This window comes from Nuphar pumila, chromosome 5 (assembly GCF_984573655.1).
Source record: "Nuphar pumila chromosome 5, dmNupPumi1.hap1.1, whole genome shotgun sequence".
In the NCBI taxonomy this organism is placed as follows: domain Eukaryota; kingdom Viridiplantae; phylum Streptophyta; class Magnoliopsida; order Nymphaeales; family Nymphaeaceae; genus Nuphar; species Nuphar pumila.
In genome coordinates, this window is record NC_143253.1 from 40,763,049 (window position 1) to 40,789,107 (window position 26,059).

Sequence of the window (26,059 nt, forward strand, 5' to 3'; positions counted from 1 at the left end):
TTCTATAATATACTATGATGAAGCAAACAAAATAAAAAAAAAGAAAGAAAAAAAGAAAGAAAGTTCTTTCAAAAGTTTGCATTTATGAAAAAATGTTAAAGAAAGACAACATAACAACGAAGAAAGACAAAATTCATATTGGCCGACAGTTTCTATCAATAATAATATTTATTTAAAATTTTAAACAACTAGCTGCAGCATACTAGTTGCCCCACTCTTCTGATAGAGTAAACAAGGCTCGGTATATCAAAGAATTCATGCTTAATAGGGATGATAAGCTCAATCATGCTCGGTATACAATACATTTTGTATAATATGTTTTTATATTATAACTTATATATTTTTATAATATGATTTCAAGAATTTTCCTATAATATATATTTTATATATTATAACTTATAAGTATCTCTTTTGTTTCTTTTATCATGCTCGGTATGCACTTGATCAACATGTAAGTTTAGAATTCACATAAAAACAAAAGAAAAAAAAAACTCTTAAAATTACAACTTCTTGAACAGTGATGCTAAACCATTATGATAGAAACCAGTAAACACCAAATCCAAGTTGAATGCATTATCAATGAAAACTTTTAAAAGGTAAAAATGACTATACATGTAATTCCTGTCCATAAAAACACATGAAGTTAGGGAATTCGTGTTGATCATATCTGCCATAGGTTTGACTATGTCCATGAAGTGATATGGCATGTTTGCTGTCCATGTTATGAGATTCACTTGCAAATTGAAGTGTTTGTGTGACGTAGGATTTGGTTTTTTTCGATGATTAGAGACTTCAGACACCTCGAAATATGATTTTTGGTTGTCACTATGTGAAACAACCACATGATTCCAATACGTGCTCTTGTTTCTATTACACTCTTCCCTTAAAGACTTCAATTACCATACACAAGCAACCAACCCAACACCATAAATAACCCCCTTAAGCTTCTACCCATTTCATCCATTCCAGCAAAAAAAAAAGAGAAACACAAAGCCATGTTGAGCCTTCTCCCCCTCTTTATCACCCTCATCTCACTCTCCCCTCTCACCCATGGAGCCAACTTTGAGATAAGGAACCAATGCCCCTACACCCTTTGGGTTGCTGCCGTTCCCAACGGCAGCCGCCAGCTCAACCCCGACGAGTCTTGGACCATTGGCGTCAGCCCTGGCACTACTATGGCACACATATGGGGCCACACTGGTTACAACTTCGACAAAAGCGGCCGGGGCAGCTGCCAAACAAGAGACTGTGGTGGACTGTTGGCTTGCCAAGACTTTGGCCAGCCACCCAACACACTGGTTGAGTATGCACTCAACTAAAGGGGTTGTAGTTGTGCGAGAGAGCGTAAGAGAAGAGATGGAGAGAATCGAGATAGAGTGAGTGAGAGGAGAGCGTACTTGAACAAATTCATCGTTGGACGTCGGTGGAGGAGGTCGCTGGAAGTCGGTGGCCAAAAAAGAGAGAGAGAGAGAGAGAGAGAGAGAGAGAGAGAGAGAGAGAGAGAGAGAGAGAGAGAGAGGTGAAAAAAACAAAACCCTAAGCCTCTTTTGGTTTTGTGTTTTTCACGGGTTTTATACAATATCCATTTTGCCCCCTTATTAAGAAAATGTTTCCTTTATTTTTTTTGTTTTTCATGTGTTATTTTTTTTTAAAAAGGGAAAACTCGTTATGTTTTGTGTCCCCCTTTAAAGGGAAGTGCGCACCCCATTTAAAGGGAAGTGCGCACCCCATTTAAAGGGGGATACACTTCCTAAATTGAACATGCGCTTCCCCACGCATTTCGAAAGCGCCACATTTCGCACTTCTGAAGCGCGTCTCTGGGAAGCACGCTTCCCCTAGTCCATAGGCATTTCCGATAACTCTAGTTTCATACATTAAGCCCTACTTTATGTCATTTACTTTGCCGGCAGTGCACAGGCTTTTGCTTACGCAATTTGTTTAGCCCGAAGTACGGTTTCGTACACCGGGCATCACTTAAGTAATTTATTTAGCTCGTTGTGTGGTTTCATACATCGGGTCTTGCTTTATGTTATTTACTTTGCAGCTGCGCTGCAATATGCATAGGCATATGCTTTACTATATATTTATTCTATATACATATACAATTTTATAAAGTATGTAGTTTTGCGTACTCCTGCCTGCTTTAGATTACATTTGTATGTATTTAAGGATGCAAATTTGCGCATCCTTGCTGAATCTCGATTTTTTAAAAGATTTCACATGCAAGATTTCAAGCTCGCATTGTCCGCTGTCTCGATAAGCAAAACAAGTATTTTGCGTTTGCATATTCGCAATTGAGTTTTTTTCTCGAACCAACATAATAAAAAGGATTCGACTACGTAGCCCTAGGTGGTACGTACATTCGGTCCTTATTTTCGGTGTCCGAAATGACTCGGATATTCTCCGGCCTAAAGCACAGGACATTGAAATTTCTAAATAATGTTTAGGTTTCTTTCTCATAAACAAATATCATTCTCTTCGTAGTGGTACTATAAGACATGCACGACATGTTAGTACTACGATGATTGGACTAACCTTGTAGTGTGATAATACACCATGATTAAAAGAAAATCACATAAATGAAATTGGTTTAAAAGACCAGAGCATGTAGATTGGTTCATCAGTTAAAATGAAACTTGATATACTCATTCGTTTCTTTGGTTCCGTCAAAAGAGATGATGGGATGGTACAAAAACTCCGATGGACAAGTTGTTAATAACTACGCTCCTCGAGTAACAATGACTCGGTGTTCCCGGTCATCGGAGTTAGGGGACTGGGCTACCAAATATTATCCTACGTGGTAGATCCCAATGACTTTTACAAAAGTTCAGATGCATCTCCCTGTGATAAGTGGCCTCTGAAACTACACATCGCGAAAGGAACAACGCATATGTTAGTCTTGTTCTGATTTTTGATATCTATGCACCTACCAGGCTTTCATAAGTCTGACCATTTTATGGGATATAAGTGATGATTAGGTTGATGCGGCAGGCGATGACGCGATAGCGTGATGATATCAAGATCTCACACTTTCTCTTTTATTTCTCTGTCGAGCACATTTTGTAATTTGTATAAGGGTTTCTTTTGAAATTCCTCTTTTTGTGTAAACTTTAATTATCAAAAAACCTATGCGGTTTTAATGATTGTATTAGAGATACAAATCCACTATGTAAGGAAAGTTCGCCTTTAATGCGCCTAAGGTCTGTTGACTTATTCTTTTAAACATTGTTTTCCCTTGAACTGCCATTTTAAACTTTAAAAAATGATTGATTGCAAAGTTTCAAAATTTTCATAAAAGATTGCAAGTTTGGGTATCCAGTTACTCATGAATGTACATTCTAGTGTATATTGTTAAGTTGTATATATATATGTTTCATATTGTTCATATATACATTTATCTGTATGTATATTTTATTTATAATGATGTTATAGGCAATACCATCTAGGGGTATTTTCATCATTTCATAGTATTGTAATAAGAAGTTCCCATTAGGGGCACTTTAGACTTTATTTATGTTCTTTTTTGTGTCTTTTTGTTTTGAATTAAGGGCATTATTGTCCTTAGCTCTTAGAGCTGTTGGGAACTCCCCAATGGCTATATTTATAGCTTTTGGTGGTGGTCCCAAGGTATCCAAGTGCTCTCCTTTTGTCTATATAAAGGGGGGTAATTCCCCCTCTTGTATCCAATGCTTCTCTTATGCATTCATGCTCAATAAGATAATATTTTTTACATTCTTGTGTTCCTCTCTTTAGTTCGTTGATGTCTTCATTGCACTTAGTATTTGTGTTGTGCCTTTGGGCTCTTGTATTGTCCCTTAGTTGGACTTATGTATGTGCATGTGGACTTTGTGTTTATGATCTTGTAAGCCCTTGAGGCCCTCGTTTTGTATTTCTGCATATTTCATTACAGATGTTATCTATGAATACAAATGGTGGCTGTTCTCTGTCATTTGAGACCGAACAAAATGTTGTGTGTGTGTGCCCCACACGTCTTATTAGTGTGTGGTTCTGCATGTAACTGTATATCATCGTGAGTTGTGCATGACACAATACAAAGTAGTGAAGGGAACTGTTGACTGGATACTATTCGTATCATTAGTTTTTTTTAATAATTCGGTGAATTTATAACTTTCAGGAATACCTGGCAATGTCAATTTGTTTGAGTGCTTATCTTGATATTGGTGAAGCTGAATGCTTATTGGTTATTGCAGATGGTGAGGCTCATTATATTATTGAGTCCTTGGTGAAACTGATAACAAACACAAAAATAAAGGTTGATGTATACTATTTTCTGGTTTATAGGTGTTTGCTTTCCTACTTAAGTTGCCTTCTAATGTGGTTTAGGCTTATACTTGCAGGCCATTTGTAACCTGGGAGTCTGGTGCATTTCAATGCATCAGTTTCACTCTTCTTTTGTGGTTGCGCAGTTGCATCTTTTGCTGAAGGCAATAATTTATGCCCTTGATAATCCAATGGGGTCTCTGTCGACAACTTTTGAGGCAACCCAGGTTTTAATTGATTCATACTGATTTTTCTTGTCGATCATGCTACTTTCAGCTGCTTTAAAATAATATGGAAATGTTTTAGATATATTCACATGCCTTGGTGATCATAATGTGACATCAGTTTTTCTTTTTTCAGAATTTTGCATTCATTTTGGGTTTGGGTCTATGGTTTTGTTCGCATTCATTTCCAAACATGCTGCCATGCTGGCTTTTTCCGTATGGTTATTAAATGCACACATGCCTGAATTGTAGTGGAATGAATGTCCTTGAGATATGTAGATATGCGTGCAAACATGCATGTATGATAGAATGTGGTTGTGCACAAGATTAACATGAAGACAGCTTCTCTCTCAAACATATTTGGTGCATATCGGAAACTTATCCTCTTTGGTGTAGGTTCATGTAATGTGTTCTGTTCAAGGTGCTTGGTTTGCAATCAATACAGGTGCAGTTTTGAAATCCTATGACATTTTATAACAAAAAACTTGTCTTAATTGTTGAAGTCGGCTAGGGTGACTGCCTGAAAACAGAAAAAGAAAAAGAAAAAGAAAAAGAGAGAGAAAGAGAGAGAGGAAGAGAAGAATCGTTTTTTGCTAATTAGGTCTAATCTCACTTAAATAGAGAGACTGGACTAAAACACCTTATTTACAATAATGCTCCTGACCTCTTGAGTAGTTACTAAACTACCCATATGCAACAATGACGACTTCTCAACACTCCCCCTCAAGCTGGAGCATATATATCAATAATGCTCATCTTGTCACAACATTTTGAAAAATTTGAACTCGCTAAGGGTTTTGTGAAGACATCAACAATTTGGTTCTCTGAAGATATGTGCTTGGTGCAAATGTACTCAGTCTGGACCAGGTCATGTACATAGTGACAATCCACCTCAATATGCTTTGTCCGTTCATGAAATATTGGGTTATTAGCAATATAAGCAACAACTCTATTATCACATATCATCTCCATAGGTAATGAGACTTTCACTTGAAGATCAGTCAACACAGATTTAACCCACATCAACTCAGCAACAGTTTGAGCCATAGCCCGATATTCTGACTCAACGCTCGATCTGGCAACAACAGTTTGTTTCTTACTTCTCCAAGTAACCAGATTCCCTCCAACAAACACACAGAATCCAGTTGTGGAGTTTCTGTCAACAACCGACCCTGCATAATCTGCATCTGAATAGGCAGTAACATCTAAAGATGGGTTTTGTTTAAACCATAGTTTTGAGAACCATCATTGCAGCATCGCAGTGAGTCTTTGTAGGTTTGTCCATAAATTGACTTATTTTGCTCACGGCTAAAGATATGTCAGGTTTGGTCACAGTCACATATAATAGCTTGCCAACCAAGGAGCGATAACGACTATAGTCCATATACTCGGATTTTTCATCAAACAGATAAGACTTGGGATCCATAGGAATCCTTGCAGGTTTGACACCTAACATCCTTGTCTCCTTCAGTAGGTCCAAGACATATTTTCGCTATGACAGAACCAGTCCGTCTTTACTCCTTGCAACCTCTATGCCTAAGAAATATCTGAGTGGTCCCAGATCCTTAGTCACAAAGTGTTTATGAAGATGGGACTTTGTGTTAGAAATATCTTTTTCACTGCTTCCTGTGACTATAATGTCATCAACATATACTATTATGACCACAATCCCTGTGCAGGTCTTTAAAAAAAAAGAGAGTGATCTGAGGCAGAGCGGACAAACCCAAATGCTGACATGACCTCAGCTAACTTGGAGAACCACGCATGGGGACTCTGTTTGAGACCATAGATTGCCTTGTTCAACTTGCACACCTTCTGACACTCCCCCGGAACTTCAAACCCCAGAGGTTACTGCATGTAAACTGTTTCCTCCAAGTCTGCATACAGAAATGCATTTTTCGCATCAAGCTGACATAGAGACCAACCATGGTGCACTGCGACTGACAAAACAAGACGAATAGTCCCAAGACGAGCAACAGGAGAATGTTTCAAAGAAGTCAACCCCATAAGTTTGAGTGTAGCCTTTCGCAACCAGGCGAGCTTTAAACCTTTCAATCGATCCATCTGAGTTATACTTAATAATATAGACCCATTTACAACCAACAATATCAGCCTCAGGTGGAGGATCAACTAAGTCCCATGTTCTCCGAGAAAGCAATGCAACCATTTCATCCTGCACGGCCTTCGCCCATTTGGGGTCCAGAAGAGCGTGATGATGATTGAGAGGAACTGAGGTAGCAGATAATGCTAATACAAAATTCTTCATATTTTCACCAAGTCTTGCCTCGAAAACAAATTGAGAAATAGGATGAAGTGTACATTGCCTTTTGTAAAATTGTCTATAGAAAGACAATACGCATACAAACATGAATACTTTATAAAAGAAGTGTTCACAAACACTCTCACGACACTTGAACAAAATACGCAAAAAGCGTAAAAGTAGTAAACATGCAATAATGCATGTATTGAATAAAAAGAAAAATTGCTTGAGACTCTCAAGCTTAGGAAATACAAGGGGGAACACCCCTATTTATACAAGTGCCAAAAGGTGCAAAAGGGGGGCTCCCAAAGGAGTCGTTGGGAGCCCCCAACGACTCTATTGGGGGACCCCCAATGCACTTTAAATAATATCAAAAAATAAAAAAGAAAAGATAAAAAAGAATTACAAAAAATAATTAAGAAAATTACAACATATTCCAAAAGGAATATGTGCAAAACAGAAAATTACAAAAATACCCTTTCAGGTAAATATATATATTTATATATAGAGATATATGTACATATAATATATTATATGTAAATGTATCTCTATGTATATAAATATGTATATTTATATTTACAATAATGATTTTAGGAGATACATTTTAACACCTCCCCTCAAACTTACGGTGTGATAACCGCAAGTTTGTCAAGAAGGAAATGAAATCTGGGCGAACATAGAGCTTTTGTGAAGAAGTCGGCAAGTTGATACTCAGATGTCACATATGATAGATCAATGACCTTCTTCAAGTATTCTTCTCTGACATAATGACGGTCCATCTCTATATGCTTTGTTCGCTCGTGAAAGGTGTGGTTCTTGGCAATGTAGATTGCACTTTTATTGTCACAACATAGCTTTGTTGGTTCTTCGACAACAACTCTCATATCTTCCAAAAGACGTCGAATCCATACAATTTCCATGGTGGTAGATGCCATGGCTCTATATTCGGTTTCAGTGGATGACAAAGAGACCTTCTGTTGCTTTTTACATCGCCATGAGATCAAAGATTCTCCTAAGAAAATACAAAAACCAGTGGTGGAGTGACGGTTACTAGGGTCACCTCCCCAATCTGAGTCAGTATAAGCAAGCAATTTTAATTCAGAGGAAGAAGATAGAAATACTCCCTTGTTCATGGTTCCCTTCAAATATCTGATGATGCGAAGGACATCACTCATATGAACGGTTATAGGAGCGTGCTGGAACTGACTGGCGATGTGAATAGCATGCGACAAGTCGGGTCGAGTAATGCTAAGGTACATTAGAGAGCCTACCAACTGCCTGTAAGGAGTAGGATCGGTTAGGGGAACACCATCGTCAATCTTCATTTTTGATCCCACGACTTCAGGAGTTTCGCATACTTTGTCATCAGAAATTCCTGATCTGTCAATAATCTCACAAGCAAGCTTAGACTGAGATAAAAAATAACCACGTTGCGAATGGGCAACCTCAATACCAAGAAAATATGTCATAAAACCCAAATCTGACATCTCAAATTTTGAAGTCAAGACGGACTTAATACCCTTGACTCCTTGAACATCATCACCTGTAATTAACATGTCATCAACATAGAGTAATAGAATCACAATTCCTGCATTAGATCTTCTAGTAAATAGAGCAGTGTCAGTATAACATGAAGAAAAACCATTTTCCAACATTGCACTGGTAAATCTATCATACCAGGCCTTGGGGGCCTGTTTCAAACCATAGAGGGCTTTACGAAGATGAAGAACTTTATCTTTAGGAATCTTCATGCCTGGTGGAGCATCCATATATACTTCTTCGTTAAGATCACCATTTAAAAAAACATTTTTCACATCCATTTGAAAAATGTTCCAATTTTTAATAGATGCAATAGTAATAAGACATCTAACTGTAACCATTCGGGATACAGGGGCAAAAGTTTCCTCATAATCAATCCCATACTCTTTAGCAACTAAACGAGCTTTATACCTTTCCAAGGATCCATCGCTTTTAGTTTTAACCTTAAAAACCCATCGACAACCTATAGTTTTCTTTCCTATGGGTAGAGTTTGGAAATCCCAAGTTTCAGCCCTTTTAAGGGCATTAAGTTCATTTTGCATAGCTTCTTGCCATTCTATACATTTTTTGGCTTCTTCAAAATTCTTTGGTTCAAAATAAGAGTGAATGGCACTAAGGCAAGCCCTATATCGGGGTGAGAAAGAATCAAAAGAAACAAAACGAGTTGGAGGTCTTCTATTCCTCTCAGATCTCTGGTGGTCGACAGTAGGAACAAGCTCACTATACTGGTCAATAGCACTTCTAAAGGTGTCTTGGTTTCTACGAGAGTAGGTTATTGGATCATTTGAAAGTCTACTTTCTTGTTCATTGAATGAGTTATGTTCACCAATGTCACCATCATTTTCCTCATCGTGATTTGATGATACATCATCATCACTAGATATATCATCATTACTAGACAATAGATCAAATAAGAAAGAATAATCAAAATTTTCTTGTTGAGAAACAATTTTTTCAAAGCCACTTTCATTTTCCAAAAAAGTTACATTTCTAGAGACATATAACTTATCATCTCGAAGATCATAACAACGAAACCCTTTTTGAGTTTCAGAATATCCAAGAAAGGCACAAGGGATAGCCTTGGGAGATAGTTTGTCATTCTTATCCGTAAGTATAAAACACTTACACCCAAAGACTCGTAACCTATTATAATCCGGTTCAAGTTTATATAAAATCTCAAAAGGGGATATTTTTCCTAATATCCTAGATGACAGGCGATTTATCAGATAAACAGAAGCAAGAGCTGCTTCTGCCCAAAATTTTTTAGGAATGTTTTGGGAAATAAGAAGGGTCCTAGTGGTCTCAATGATGTGCCTATGTTTTCTTTCGGCCAACCCATTCTGTTGAGGGGTTTTAGGACAAGACCTTTGATGGATAATTCCATGATCCTCAAGATATACTTTAAATTGATTAGAGAGATATTCTTCTCCAGAATCACTCCTAAATATCTTTATATTACTGTTGAATTGATTCTTGATCATTGAATGAAAGGTTTTAAAACACGAAAAAACTTCATGTTTGAACTTAAGAAAATAGATCCATAAATATCTAGATGACATCCAAATAGATGACATGATCCACAAAAATGAACTTAAGAAAAATCATCCACAAAAATGAACTTAAGAAAAAACTTTTGAAGTAGATGACATGATCCACAATCCTCCACAAAAATGACATAATCATCCACAAAAATGACATAATAAGAAAAGCCTCCTTTTGAAGTCAAAGGTGCGTGTCCCCAAACATCCGAATGAACAATTTCGAATTTTTCAGAAGAGAACATGGTTCTTTGCTCAAAAGGTAAACTTTGCATTTTTCCGAGAATACAATCATTACAAGAAAATGAACTTTTACATAGGTCTTTTGCAAAATGCAAATAAGACAACTTGGTGATATTAGGATGACCAAGTCTTTTGTGCCATACATTTATATCTTTGTTTTGGGCCACATTACAAAAAGATTTTGGAACTCGAAGAGATTCCATATAGTATAAGTCTCCTTTTCTAAAGCCTTCCCCAATAAATTTCCCGGACCGACGATCCTGTATTAAACATTTATCACAAGAGAACTTAATATCGCAACCATGGTCCGAGAGTTGAGAAACAGAGAGAAGATTTAAATTTAGTTTAGGTATAAATCTAATTTTCGGAATAAAAAAATCTTGAGATTCGAAATTACCTATACCTTTAATTTCAAGAGATGTTCCATCCGCAGTGGAAACAAAAGAGGGGGAAACATTTTTTGAGAAATCGGAAAGTGAAAACATGTTTGGGGACATATGAAAAGATGCACCAGAGTCCAAAAGCCAAGAGACTTTACCTGGAAGCGATGAGGTAGACACGGCGGCACCGGAGGTAGCTCCCTTGAGTAGGGGTTGAAGGGATTCTACTATTTGATTTAAAGAAAGTGACTCACTTGATGATGCCTCCTCCTTCTGTGGAACACCGGTGGTAGCCATTGCGAGAAGCTTTTTCCATTTGGGACATATGGTTTTGATATGTCCGGGTTCTTTACAAAAATGACAAATAATTTTGCTATAGTCCCTTTTTTCTCTTGGCCCACCATTTTCACCTTGATTTTGTGGTTTAAAATGAGGGGGACGATAGGCTCTTACATTGTTCCCGGGTTTTGATACGACATTGACCTCATTACTTTCTTCTTGATTACAAGGAACCATAAGAACACTTGATCCTTGTTTACATAAACTCATACGAGTCTCCTCACCACTTAATTTGGTGAGTACATCTTCAAGAGAGGGAGGAGAAAAAGATGATAGGAGAGAGGACCTTATTTGCTCAAATTTGGGCCTTAGCCCATTCAAAAAATTGAAGAACCGATCTTCTTCAAGTTGCTTGTGACGAAGTTCAATTGATTCTCCACTCCATTTTGGTTCAAGCATGGCAAGCTCATCCCAAACGGAGGAAAGATCGGCAAAATATTCCCTAATAGTCATTTCACCTTGAGTAAGAGAGAGAGTCTTCTTTTGAAGATAATACTTATGAGATAGGTCCCTCGATGTATACATTTTTTCAAGATAATGCCAAGCTTCCGATGCCTTTTTGAATTTAATAATGTTGGCATTAATCTTGGTTTCAACAGATGAGAAGAACCAATAAAGAATTTTGAAATTCTTCATTTCCCACTCATCGTGTTTCTTAGAATATTCTTCAAGAGCTTTAACTCTTTCTTCTCCTTCAAGAATCTTGATCTCACTTCCGTTTACCACGGTAATCTTGGGTTTCGGTTCTGGAATTGTGCCTTGCACATAACCCCATAGCCCCTTCCCTTTTATGTGAGCCTCCATGTTTCCGGCCCAAATATGATAGTTGGACCCATTTAATTTGAAGCCAAGAGTAAAGTGAGACTCTTTTTCGCCCATTATGAAGTAGAGAGAAAGGGAGAAATGGTGTACCAACACAATATCCCAAATGCTAGCTTGCGCAAGATCCTTCTAAAATATTTGAGAGGCAAGATCCACCACTTCAATCTCAAAAAATCTGAAGGCACGCTTTTCAAGGCACTTGAAAAGAAGAGAATCCCACAATCCTCTATCACCAACCAAGCTCTGATACAAAAGAAGAGAATCCCACAATCCTCTATCACCAACCAAGCTCTGATACCATGTAAAATTGTCTATGGAAAGACAATACGCATATAAGCATGAACGACTAGGAATTCTACTTGGACCCCAAACATCAACATAAAGAAGATCAAACAAATTTTGACTTGAAGGACTCTAACTGGACGGAAATGAACTCTTATGATGCTTCCCAAGCTGACATGCTTCACACAACAGAGTAGTGGACGACGAGATGTGAGAAATAACTCTACGCAATTTAAGCAACAGAAGATGACCAAGATGATGATGCCAAAGCAGCGGACTAGAAGAGGACTCAACTGCAGAATGAACAGAGCCAACTAGTTGGTGTAGATAATAGACTCCACCTTCCTCATAGCCTCCACCAATCGTCTTCCCCGTCAGCAAGTCTTGAAAAGTGCAATAGATAGGATCAAATATTACTCAACAATTCAATTCCTTTGCAACACGACTAATAGATAACATATTTTGAGGGAATGAAGGGGCATGGAGAACATTTGATAACTGAAGAGTAGGGGAGATGGAGATATTTCCCTGGCCAACAATAGGAGAGGAACTCCCATCGACAAGAACAACCTTTTTATGATTAGCAACACTATTCAACTTTGAAAAATCACATTCATTTCCACACAAATGGCTAGATGCCCCAGAATTAATAATCCACCTACTACCTTGGCAAGATAATTCATCACCTGCAGAGCATGCAATATCAGCCACGGGGGAACTAGACAAAATATGTGCCAACAAATCATCATACTCAACACGAGTGAGTGTAACCGAATCACTAGGAGGAAAAGTGGGGGACTCGGGTTTGGCAACTTGTGCTGTAGGAACAACTTTAGCTGAAGATGGGGGAGGTCGTCCATTCTTGTCAAAACATCTATCTTCTAAATGCCCAAATCTTCCGCAGTAGGTACACTGGAGCTTGTCTCGTCCTCCCGGGCCTCGACCTCAAGAATTAGGAAGAAAACCTCGGCCTCGGTTATAGGAAATAGACAAAGCAGAGGTTTGCGATTCCGATTGAGATGAAGGAATGTAACGACCCCAATCCAGACCCTTTTAAAAATGCGGAATAATTTTTTTTTTCTTCTAAGAGTTGCGGAAACCTTCCCAGAGATCTGGGGTCCTCACAGTTCCACTTTTCATTGGATAGCCCATCCACCACAAACGAAGTTGCAATTATCATCCATATCAACCAACTAAAACTCTTTTATTAATGAGTAAGCAAATTTCAAAGACAAGGTTTTCTTCAACTGAAAGTAAAGTAACAATTTCAGAAATTAAAAGAACTAAAAGACAAAAGATAGAGCCACTAAGTCCTCTACTGAAGCCGACAAGCCCAAGTATAACTCATCCATCCCCAGATGCATGTCCAACTTCCCTGTTTACCATTTCCTGTGAAAAACCAACAAAGTAGGGTGTCAGAACCGAAATTCTGAGCACAACTACTTCTAAAGAAACCAGGTGAGAGAAAGAACATGGATATATCAACAACTAAATAACCAACCTTTCAGCATGATTTCACAAAGTAAAGCGTATGCTACCACCAAATGATGTCATGATATCAAGAATGATTCAAACATGCATGATCTAATGCATAACAGAAAAATGCATGATGATGTGCAATGCATGATTTCTTCTGTTATCTTTCATTTATGTTTAATCTTTCCATATGCATGCCCTATTAAATGCACACATCTTTAAGTTCATCTTTTTAATTACCGTGGCCCGCGGATACACCAAACGGTTACAAACCCCGAGGTCAAGTAGGTTCCCAGGGTAGCTTAACACACAATTTATATTTTATTACTGGTTTTCAACTTAGCCCTCGACCGATATCAGGAAACATCACCATCCATCGGAACATTAGACCTCCACATCTAATGTCGGGGACACAAGGGACACCCCACGCCCACAAGTGCCACTTCCTTGGTACCATAAACTCACAACTGTGACTAACACACCACTCCCGGGTAAAGTGGCGGGCTCTCCCTAAAACTGTGGCCAGGAGAAGAACCTCAATATCGGGTTCAGGGGCAACAACGCACACGGAGTTTTTGTATCCTCACAGTCTCCCCAAGACCGGATAACTAAGATTCTCATACTCCAGATGAGATATCCCAGAATGTATATTCACTGTTCTTATAATATTTTTAATTAAGTCCATTTCTTTAAGTTTGCCACACATATGCAAAAGTAAAGTGAAAACCCCGCATCCTTCCTTGCAGGGACCCATTCGGGACTCCAGCCCGTATAAACCATTAGAACAGTGTAGTAATGTACCAAATCATCTTATGTGGTTCAAGTGGTGTATTTAAAACCTATGTGAAAGCACCAAACCCACGGCTCTCCAGGCCGATGATGGTCCAACCAGGCCATCAATGCATCACATCACAAAACAAAAGTAGTGTTTTATTTATAACACTAAGCCAAAGTGCCAAAAGCATATGCACATATGAAATAATAAACTCAAACATATGCATGTCATAATTCATTCATATGAAATTTCAATATGTGTGTGTTACATACATCACATATGGGTGTTCACCAATGCACACCTCTTTTGAGTGTGTCAGTATGCACATACATTACACATTCTCATCAAGCATACGTGCTCACAAAAATATCAACAACCGATCTATGATCACATTCATGATTGCACAAACAGTACAATAAGATGCTAATATAACATTTTACATATTCACCGGGCAAAATGTAAATTTCTGCACATGCTAGGGAAGGTGGTCGGGCTTACTAATCCCGGACCCCTATCCTCCTAACTAAATAGTCAATTCAGTCCAATCGACTGAGCCTGTCAACCATCCCAGCCGATTGGGTCAGCTGGAGTGGGTCGTCCAACCAAATCCACTGTTTATGTTGACACAACATAAGCTTTCATCAAATTTTTGTTCGCATACCGCTGAGGATCTATACCAAAAGGAAAGCATGTGGGAAACACATAAGAACCGACTATCATGAGCAAATTTGATTTTTCAGAATCCATGATTACAGGTACATTCATAGGGACTCACTCATAATTTAAATGATGAATCTGATTAACCAAACCAGCTATATACATATGCTGCATGAACATAAACAGTCTCAAGCATAAGCAATGTTTTCAGCTATTATGCATGAATGAAATCAGTATTATGGATAACGCTAACTTTAACCACCATAGTTAGCTTAATGCTTGTATACCAACACATATTCAAGCTGTTTATCCTCACCAATTCTGCGTCAAAACAACCCACGCACACACATACAGTTTTATAACAGGGATTTTATTTTCTGTTCAGCACTAGAATAGCTCATGGAAGGTGAGCACCTAACAGGTATTTTTCTCGGTCAGAATTCCAGTTATACTAAATGATATCTGGTTCAGGATATACTGGTGTCAAAACCCAAGAAGGCAACCTAAGTTGGACTTCTTCAGGACAGTCTACCATAATAAGTAAATTATTGCAATGAAGTTAATCCTGCTAAGTTTTAAAAAAAGCACAGAGAACTATTTAAAATACATCGACTTCATACTGTCAAACGCAACTTCATTTGCATAGTAGATTCAGCCTTTAAAATGAATGTAATAGCCAAAAAACAATTGTTCCAGGACACCACTAGGGAACAGTTACTTAAACTACGCAATATAAGGAAAATAATAAGCTTGTGAAATACAGAAAACACGCTTTGATCTAATCAATAGGATGCATAAACCATGTACTACTGTTGAAACTCCATCATGTTCATAGAACAACATGCACAATGCACCCCTAACAATTCTTGCATAAGAGCTCGTGATGCCCAAATTTTTATGCAACAACTTAATCTAAGCCTTCAACCTAAATTAAAAATAAACTCAGCCCCTATGGATTGAACGTACACCGCATACATACTTTTTTTTTTTTTGAATCATACGAGTCACAGGCCAGCACCCAGCCGACTGGGTCGGCTGGGCCTGCTATGGCCCGGATCCAAAAGAAGTAGAGCACCCAACCGACTGGTTCGGCTGGGACCCTGCTAACACAGCACCCAGCCGACTGGGTCGGCTGGGCCTGTTGCCCCCTACCAATGCACTATTGGCCTGCAACATGAAACAACACATTTTTTTTTTCAAGCATATACGATTATTGTTTTCATAAGCATATACGATTTCAGTTTTCCGATTTCAATATTTAGGGCATATTAAGAAAACCCCCAAATCAATTTGATTTGGGTATTTAGGGTTTATCAAGAAAAACCCCCAAATCAACGTATGGAATCGAACCCCTGTCCGATTCCTCACCCAGGTTCGAAGAAGAACCGTACCTTTTGAAGAGTATTCCGGCGATCGGATGCTGGGGACGCGAAGACACGGTCGGCTGGGGTTGCTCCTTGCTGCTGCCGTGACAGGGAGCTCGTTGGAGGGCTTTTGATGGCTGTCGCAGCTTTCCAGCGACCTCCTTTCCTCCGGCGTGTGCGCACCGAGCAAGCGAGAGAGATGGGGAAAGATGGGGAAGAGAGGGCCCGAGTGAAGAGGGCATAACCCTCTCTTCACTCCCCTTTTATCGACCCCAGGCCCCCTCCTTCCTCGCCGAGATGGGAGGGGGAGGTCGGTTACGCCCTGCGTAACACCCCCTTCCCCCCTTTCCTTTCCTGTTAGGGTTTATCGGGCAACCCTTATCGGGTTGCCCTTTCTGTTTTAAAAGGGCTGTTAGTTGGGGTGGGGCTCGGGTCCGAACCCGGGACCCGCAACCCGGCCCCAAAACAAAATGGGTCCACAAGTGGATCCAAATGGATCCACTGTGGATCCTCGAATTAAATTAAAATTTTAAATCAGAAAAATTTTCATTTATCTATTATTACCCTTTAAATCAAGATTTCAAATAAATCAATCCTAATTACCCCCTTTATGGGTCCTGGATCCGTAATGTGGATCTAGGCCCAAATTGAAAAATTTGAAATATTTTCTAATAAAAATCTCGGGTTTTACAAGGAAGGGACATGGCAAGCCTGCTCAGTCGATTATATGCCTCAGCAAGAGTGGGAACATCTAAGCCTGTCAACATCTGAACTTTGGCAACTGAGAATTCAGTTGACAAGCCAGTCAGGAACCGTGCGACCATGGTATGCTTCTGGTGTAGTTTTTGTTTGTCACAACATAATGGTCTATGGGCATTTAGTCTCTCAAAAGCTGCTTTCACGGAAGCATAATACTGGGCTAGAGTTTGTACTCCTTGCTGCAATTTATAGATCTCCTGTTCTACTTGAAGAATACGACTAACGCTAGTTTCTTGAGAATAAGTATCTTGCAAATTATCCCACATTTGTTTTGCAGATGTGTAATAAATAAGCCCGTCGGCTATGTGAGGTTGTACACTATTCATCATCCAAGACATAACAATATCATTGTCCTCTTCCCATGTAGCATACTTTCTAGTTTTGTCTGTAGGCTCATTTTCCAACAAAATATGTTTCTATGATGCCCTGAAACAAACATCATGAACGTACGCGACCATCTAGCTTAGTTAGTCTCATCCAACTTTACAGATGATCCATATGAAAATGGATTTGCAAAGGCTTTATAATCAGACACAATTTCAGTCTTCATGTCAGACCTCTGCATTTCAGCCATGGAATTACAACCACACACAACTACCAACTGCTGAAAACTTGGGTCTGACGTGCACACCAACTACCAGTCTGGGAAGCCGACTCTACCAGATTTTAATCATACTGATAAAATCTGATATACAAAAAAAACCGTAATACGCTGTTCAGATCCAAAACTACCGTGCACACCAACTACCAACTGAAAAAACCGATTCTACCAGTTTTTAATCACCCTGATAAAATCTGAACTATTCACCTTAAAAAGCTGCGACAAGATGCATACCACAAAAAAAAAAAATTATTCGACAACATGTATACCACGACTGCATCTTCAGGCATTTTCGACATCCATGCAACCATCAACAACCATACCTGCTGCTACGCACCATTGACACGGTCAGGGTCTCTCTGCTACTGCGTGCACATACCTGCTCCAGCGACTACAACTTCAGCCGTATTGAGTACGGGCTTCATCACCATCAATCAACCTTTTTTTTTTCCGTTCAGACCTCGACAGTGGCCATGAGGCTACTGTGAAACCCAGATCTGTCTTCCACACAGCGGTCCAGTCACGACAGAAGCAGCGGCGGCCCCAGTGATAGCAGCGGCGACAACGACTTTCACAGCAGTCATGTCACCTGCGCACGGAGGCGACCCCAGTGATACTGCAGAGGCGTCTTCAGGCAATGACGTCTTGCGGCGGCGGTTGAGCAGTGTCGTTCGCGTCACCTGCGCACGGAGGCGACCCCAGCGATGCTGCAGAGGCGTCTTCAGGCAGCGACGTCTCGCGGCGATGTTAGTCACCCAAGGTGGGTGGCTCTGATACCATGTTGAAGTCGGCTAGGGTGACTGCCTGAAAACAGAAACAGAAATAGAAAAAAAAAGAAAAAGAAAAAGAGAGAGAGAGAGAGAGAGAGAGAGAGAGAGAGAGAGAGAGAGAGAGAGAGAGAGAGAGAGAGAGAGAATCGTTTTTTGCTAATTAGGTCTAATCTCACTTAAATAGAGAGATTAGACTAAAACACCTTATTTATAATAATGTTCTGACTTCTTGAGTAGTTACTAAACTACCCATATGCAGCGGTGACTGCTTCTCAACATTAATAATACAATTTTGCAAGTTTGAAGGAGGCTTACTGGCTTCTATGATAATCTCAGCTGCTGCAATTTTTTATATACTTGGTTTTTGTGTGGAAGATCTGGTTAGCACCTTGGAAATCTTGTTGTTGTGAACTTGTTCTGGTGCTAATGCCAAGACCAAGTATAGTGTCATTTGGTGTTTGTGAAGGCTTATAGTTGATTATGCTTGACCAGTTGTGAATCAAATCTTGCCACAAATTTGTAAGGAGATGACAACAAAGCTTTACATACTGCATTTATCCTCACATATCATAAGAAAGCAAAGCTTGTAGAGGTTGCTACTTTATTTAGGAAAAATGTCGCTTCATGCTTCACATTTGGAGTATCAAGACCAATTGGCTGAAATTTTCTCTACGGCAGTTGGGAGATCAAGATTTGTTGGGAATGACAGACATCTTTTCATGACAAAACAGTTGTGGCCATTTGCTTTCTAATTCTTTTATGTATGCATTGACTGGTCAAAAAGTGTAGGTTTAGGTAAAAATTGTTGTTGAATTACCTTTTGGGTTTTATAAGCTTTTTTAAATTATGTACAAGTGATTATTAAGATCAACTGCAAAGCTCATTTATCTTTTCTTCCTTTATTCTACTTGCATTTTTTGGTCTACGTCAATGGATAGGATTTAGAAGGTGATATGAAGCAAGTAGAAGAAGGAACCTAGCCTGAAGCTGACCAAATAATAATTTGCCTAACCCTCTTTTTTTATGAAAAAATGCTGAGGGATTAAGGCCCCCTCCCATCCGTTAATATCATGAATTTAAACTACATGCCATCTCCCTCCTGTGGGAGCCAATATGGGGGTTTGTGCTTCCAGTATAATTGGTCTCTCCTGTTATTAATAGAATCTAAAACGTTACAGAGAGCATGTTGGTGAGCCTATACAAAATTTTGTAACAAGCACTGAAGTGTGCCTATTCTCCTATCTTGACCTTCAATTGTAGGGGAAGTTAAGAGTAATGGGACAAATATCAAAAGGTGAAGAAGAGATAGGGTAATAGGTCAAGATTGTCAATGTTATAGTCAAAGGAAGGGAGAGGAATAAGAAAATGAGAAAAGGGACATGAGAAATTTAGGGTAAAGGTCGAGTCAGTGAAAGGGAAACATATAGATCAAGTTCCCAAATGTCTAATCCCGAGTTATCTAAATACAAGTGGAAATAAGGCTCCGTTTGGGAGGTGGTAATTGAGTGGATTTGATGGAAATGAGTTAGAGGGAAATGGATTTGGAAAGAATCAGAAAAATCCACTTGTTTGGCAGCACTTTCAATTCTTTCCACGATTCAGGCTACCATTGATTCTTTATGCTGTTTGGAGATAACTCTTTATAGGGTGAGAGGAAGAATAGAGACATACATAGCAAGTAAGGTAGGATGGGAGTTGGTAAATAACAAAAATTTACCATTGTTATTTACGGCTGGAAGTTTCCCAATTCAAATCTGAATCCTTCACAGAGAAGGATTTGGCAAATACCTCTCTGTAAAGGAAATAAAATAAGGGAAGAGGAAATGGCAGATGTGGACTGACTCCCAAGATTCATGAATCTGCCAGTTCCACCTTCCCAAAGAGGTTAGATGGCAGTCCATATCAGCCATTTCTCTCCGATTACCACTTTCCAAACAGATCCTAATTACAAGAGTAAAAAAATTGAGTCTTCAGCTGTCTTAATGTAAAGCTGCACCAAAAGAATCTTTTCACTTGACTGGAGATGACAAAAATCAGCCACTATGTAAGCTCAAAATATTTCCTGGTTGTCAGCAAGGGACCTGCGCTGTCTACCAATGCTTGGTAGCTATCTCACTGAAGATCTGTCCTTGTCTCTGGTATCATCATTGAAGAACATGTCTTCAAATAAGAGGATTCTCCTGGATAAGATTTATTACATGAAACTTTTTTTTTCTGCACTTGAGGCGGTTTATGAGATGAAAACCTCTAGGGTGAGGAGCAGTCACCACCTTTGCAAGGACCTCATAAGCTGCAACCAATGGTCATATTCTTCTTCCTTCATAGCTCGCTTCAGCACGATATACCAGCCCCTGTGTTGTGGCCAACAATCAGCCACCAACACCAATTAAGACCTGACAACTACGTAAATAGATGGAAAACTGCACAACAATGATTCTTAGTCCAACCATCATGGCAAAAGCAGAGGTTCATGCCTCTCACTAGCTTAACACATTCTCTTCCTGAAATACTAAAACACGATACTCCAGCTCTTCCAAATCTAAGAGTCTATTTGCCAGGTCATACTTGAGTCAAAATACCCTCATCCAATAATTCTTGTTGCCTATCCTCTATGGCCATTTCATCATAAGTTCTTGATTGAAGTGACTGATGTTAATAATACCCACTCCCCCCTTCACAGTTGGAAGACAGACCTGGCTCCAAGAAATGGAATGCCTCCTTTAAAGCTTCCCCATCATCCCAAATAAAGTGTCACAGATGCCTATTTGTTCTCTTCTCTGCCTTAGGAATCTTGAACTATGCTATAAAAAGCATATGTATTTTTTTTATTAGCATACCATGTCGTATGATACAACATGATGTGAGTCTTTAACAGCCTAGAACCAACACGATACACTCTTGAAAGTAGTTTCAAGGGTGTATTGATCCTGTATCATACATACCGTACAATACTGATACTGTGTTTTTTTAATGTTTCACCAATTCAGCTTTTTTGGATTTTTAAGAGGTTCCGTCATTTTTGGACAGATCCTATAGATACTTGGGTCATTTTTTACCTCTTTACACATCTTTGTATATTTGAGAGGCTTTGAATGAGGGTTTAAGGGTGGAAGATTTAAGGGTGTTTGTTGTTTTTCATGTAAGGGGGCTATTTTGTGCAAAAATTCGCTTCATTTCCGACCATTGAAGCGAAGGGAGGTGATCTTCCTGACTTTTACTTTTTTCTTTGAAGCATTCGAGGTAACATTGTTTTCTTATTTTTTCAGTTTTTGAAGTGAGATGACCTCGAATGATTTGACATGAGTTATTAGTAAAGAAGAATAAGCCTTGGGAATATAAATGACCTTGCCTTAAAGTATTGTGAATTAATTGCCTGTGGAAGGTTTCTGGAGTCATTTATGTCTACAAAAGATTCCCACTGTGCTTAGTGGCACAAGAATTTCAAATGCCATATTCCAGGACATAAGGAGTTTGTACGCCCATGTTTCTCCCCTTATCTTGCAGACATTATTCATGCTGAAATAATTGTTGGCTTAGACATAGATGGGAGAAGAGATCAAGTTGCACTTCTAGTGCCAAAGGAGTAGCCTGCACTGCCACTGTTTAAGGCACAGCTTGAGTAAGCTAATACCGGAGGTCATCTCAGATTTCGAGGATGAAATGAATGATGAAAGCCCGTCATGACTCCTAGCACAAGAGGACATCCAGATTCCTTGAAGAAATTGTTAGAGATTTACATTCCAAGTTTAAAGAAGTCGTTTAGTGTTAGGGTTAGGTTTGAGAAACTAGAATATTAAGTATTTAGGATATCAGATCAAATGTATGTTTTATATTTTTTATCTTTCATGAATTATGATCTTTTAGATTGAGTGAATGTTAAAATGTATTTTCAGTTCTTTATAATTGTGTTTGTCGACACCACTCAGTCTTTTACTGCATTTTCTTTAGCTTCATTCATAATCACTGTTATATGATTCTTTTTAATTTTTTAAGACAATGTTATACAATTTAAAATTTTTAGGGTAATTCAATACTTTTTTTACAATTAGGATATGGGTTATGGTAGGTACACATTTTACAACCTTGGTTACACATGCAAAAGAATCCCCTGCATCATTCATAGTGTCAAATCTTACCAAATTATGTCCAATAAAGGACATGCCCAGATTGTAACACATGCAAGAATATGCTAGAGGCATTCTTGCATGCAGTGCAAACTTGTTATAATTATTGAGACTTGATGTGTTGGATCATGGATCCTAGTCTCGTACATGCTGTTATTATATTATGCTAGAGGTGTTGTGACGCGCCCCCTGCCGCCTGTATTGGGTTTGTCGGCAGGGGCCTTTGCCCCTGCCTCGTTTTTCTGACAGGCTGGCAGGGGCATTTCCCCTTGCTGCCTGCGCATAGCCGATAGGCAGGGGCTGCGCCTCTGCCTCTGCCTCTAGGGAATTCGGTCGGCAGGGGCGAAACCTCTGTCAGGACCCTTTCACCTGGAAGGCAGGGGCTCGCCCCTGCCTCCACCTTTTCTTTTCCGACAGGCAAGGGTGAAACCCCCTACCTCCCTCTTCGCGGTTGACAGGCAGGGGCCTCACCCCTGCCTTCGTGCCCTTTCGGCGGACGGAAGGGAGGTCCTGCCTCCCTCGCTGTTTGCCTCCCTGCAACTGAGGGTCGGGCTCGGCCTGACAGCCGAGCCCCACCCCTCCTTAGTTGCCTCCTAGCAGGGCTGGGTTTGGGCCCCAAGCCGAGCCCACCTTTGCCACACTTCTCGGTCGGGGCAGCTGGGCTTGCCCTGCCCCCACGATTCTTTATCAAATAATTGTTTGAATATTCACTTTTTCTTTTTCGCAGCTTGCACAACGGATCCTGCTCGCGTCTCGCGACCTGAGACATTCATCACTTACACTCGAAGACGTGCATAACCCTGCGACTCCCCAAGGTAGGGGAAAGTTTACGAAAAGGATAATGGACGAACTAAAATAAAGCTGTTAAAAATAAAAAAGAAAAAGAAAAAGAAAAAGAAAAAGAAAAAGAAAAAGAAAAAGAAAAAGAACTGATAGTGGACGAATTAAACTAAATGCAATTAAAATAAAAATGAAAGGACAAAGGACAATGTATATATGTATATGTATATCTATATACGTACGCCTTTAACTTAAGAACGCGGTTTCGCGATCCTTGTCTTTTTTACTTTTTTGTCTTTATTGCTTTCTTTTGCCGCCGTGCTTTATGTGCCCAGGCTTTTACTTTTGCATTTACTTTCTGTCTTTACTTTTCTGTCATTACTTTGCCGCCACACTTTACGTGCCTAGGCTTTTACTTTTGCATTTACTTTCTGTCTTTTCTTTACTTTGCCGCTGCGCTTTATGTGCCCAGGCTTTTACTTTCGCATTTACTTTCTGTCTTTACTTTTGCTGTCGTGCTTTAGTGTACCGGTTATTTGCTTTACGCATTTACTTGTTTACGCAATTATTTAACCGAGGTATGGTTTTGAACCTCATGCATTGCTTACTCATTTATTTTGTGTATTTTTGTACCTCGTACTCTGCTTACGCATTTTTAGACAGGTACGTTGCGTACTGCGATGAGTAGGATGAAAGGTCTAGGATTACCTCAAACGTGCAATGGCACGTGATTGAAATTACATAATGGTGATGTTTTCACCCTCAATAAGTTGACCACTCTCATCGTGGTTGTACTTTTAGACATGTACATTGCGTACTACGATGAGTAGTATGAGAGGTCTATGATTACCTCGAACGTGCAATGGCACATGATTGAAATCACATAATGGCGATGTTTTCACCTTCACAAGTAAGTTGACCCATCTTATTGTGGTTGTACTTTTAGACAGGTACGTTCCGTACTTCGATGAATAGGATGAAAGATCTATGATTACCTCGAGCGTGCAATGGCACGTTGTTGATGTTTCACCTTCACAGACAAGAGTGGGTCGAGAGACCAGAGCATATAGAATGAGTCTTCAGTAAACAACACTTGACATACCCATTCAACCCGCTGTTTTCATCAAGAGAGGATGAATTGATACAAAACTTCGATGAACAGGTTGTTAACAACCACCTCTCGGGCAAATGACTCGGTGTCCCCAGTCATCGAAGTTAGGGGACAAGAGTACTAAAAATTATCCTACGTGGTAGATCTCATAGACTTATGCATAAGTTGGATGCATCCTTTGAACAAGTGGCCTTTGGGGAATTCTCTCTCGGTCATTGGCCGTCTCCTTAGAAGCGGACTCAGCTAGCTAACCGGGGTATAAAAAATACATGGCATAATAAACCCCCGGATTTGTCTCAATTGTTTATGCGTGTCGTGCTTTGTGCGTACCCGCATGACCAACTAATATTGAAACAAAAGTTATCCTGCTCACATTACTGTTGAATCTAAAATAGTTCTTATTACTTGTCGGATCTAACACAAGAATCACAAGGATTCATACAACAATACCCGAAAAAAGTATACAAGAGAGAGAGAGAAAAATATGTATTTATTGAATGGGTAAAACACCCTTCAAAAGCTTAGATTACAAGGGGGCGATACCCCATATTTATAATACATGAGGGAGAAGAAAGGAGGGAGCCGTTGGTGTAACACCCCAAATTTCAAACTTGCGAACCTTTTTAGAAAAACAGGCAAGAGACTAGAAATATCTCTTTCCTTCAGAGTTTGTTTATGAAATCAACGGAAGATTCTTCTTTTGTTAAATCAGAAGGCAAGTTGACAACTTTGGGCACGTTAGCTAAAAGAACCAAAACTCATAAAATTCGGGTATCCTAAGGGAAATCCGATACAAACCCAAAGCGTCCAGGACGCGAGCTAAGAGCAGGAAAAAGAAGTCTTGAAGCCATCTTGCAATCGCGCCATCGCCCGTAGTGTAACTTATCATCACCTGTACCCATAGAATGGGTTAGTTTCGCGAAAAACTAGTAGGCGCACAAGAGAGACTAAAAAAAACTGAATTAAGTACATTTAATTCAGTAGGTTACATTGTTTAAAGCAGATATGCAGTTAAACAAGTAAGCAATGCAAGCAGGTGAATAGTGCAAACACGTAAGTAGTACAAGCAAATAAGTAGTGCGAGCGAGTAAGTAGTGCAAGCGAGTCAGCAGTGCAAATGCGTAAGTAGTGCAAACAGTAAGCAGTTCAAAACAAGCAATTCAAAGCAAGTAAGCAGTGCAACTGACCAACGCAACATACGATCCATTTGATCGTAAGCTGTGAACTACTATGCAACAAGCTTGTTCTCATTCCTAGAACGAGGTCTCTGCATCTAATCACCAACAGGACATCGTTTGTCACTCACTACTTCTAACAAATGCTTTGTCCTGAACAACCTTAATCTATTCTCATCTCTCAAAACCTTACGCGGTCAACTGTCACTTGTTATGACTCACTAAGGCGTCATACTTTCTTCGAAAAGCTCACCCTTCTGTAGAAGGTCCAAAACATGATCACTAACTCAAATCGCTAACGTCTGATTCTCACATCTGAGTCCTACATATTATCATGCTAAAACAGAAAGCCGAAGCTATAAATTTATAACTGGCTGTCTCAAACAATCTCAGAAGAGCATCACAACTCACCATAACTTTTTATGGTAAGCAAAAACACAAGATCCACGTCGGATCGTTCGGTCCGAGAGATATACGACCGGACAAGGAATTACCGCCCTAGAGGGTACACCTGATCTTGGACCCTACACTTCCTCACAGGAGTTCACCGTCTTTGCGG

At 39.5% G+C, this 26,059-nt stretch overlaps 1 protein-coding gene across 1 annotated transcript in view; it reads left to right on the top strand.

Annotated features, from left to right (window-relative positions):
• The window catches only part of LOC149837432 (uncharacterized), a 61,251-nt gene that overhangs the window by 19,504 nt on the left and 15,688 nt on the right, over window positions 1-26,059 (top strand). The window contains exons 3-4 of the mRNA XM_090007372.1: window positions 4,212-4,273; window positions 4,359-4,508. Of these exons, the coding sequence (XP_089863498.1) occupies window positions 4,212-4,273; window positions 4,359-4,508 (212 nt within the window). The remainder of the gene's footprint in view (window positions 1-4,211; window positions 4,274-4,358; window positions 4,509-26,059) is intronic.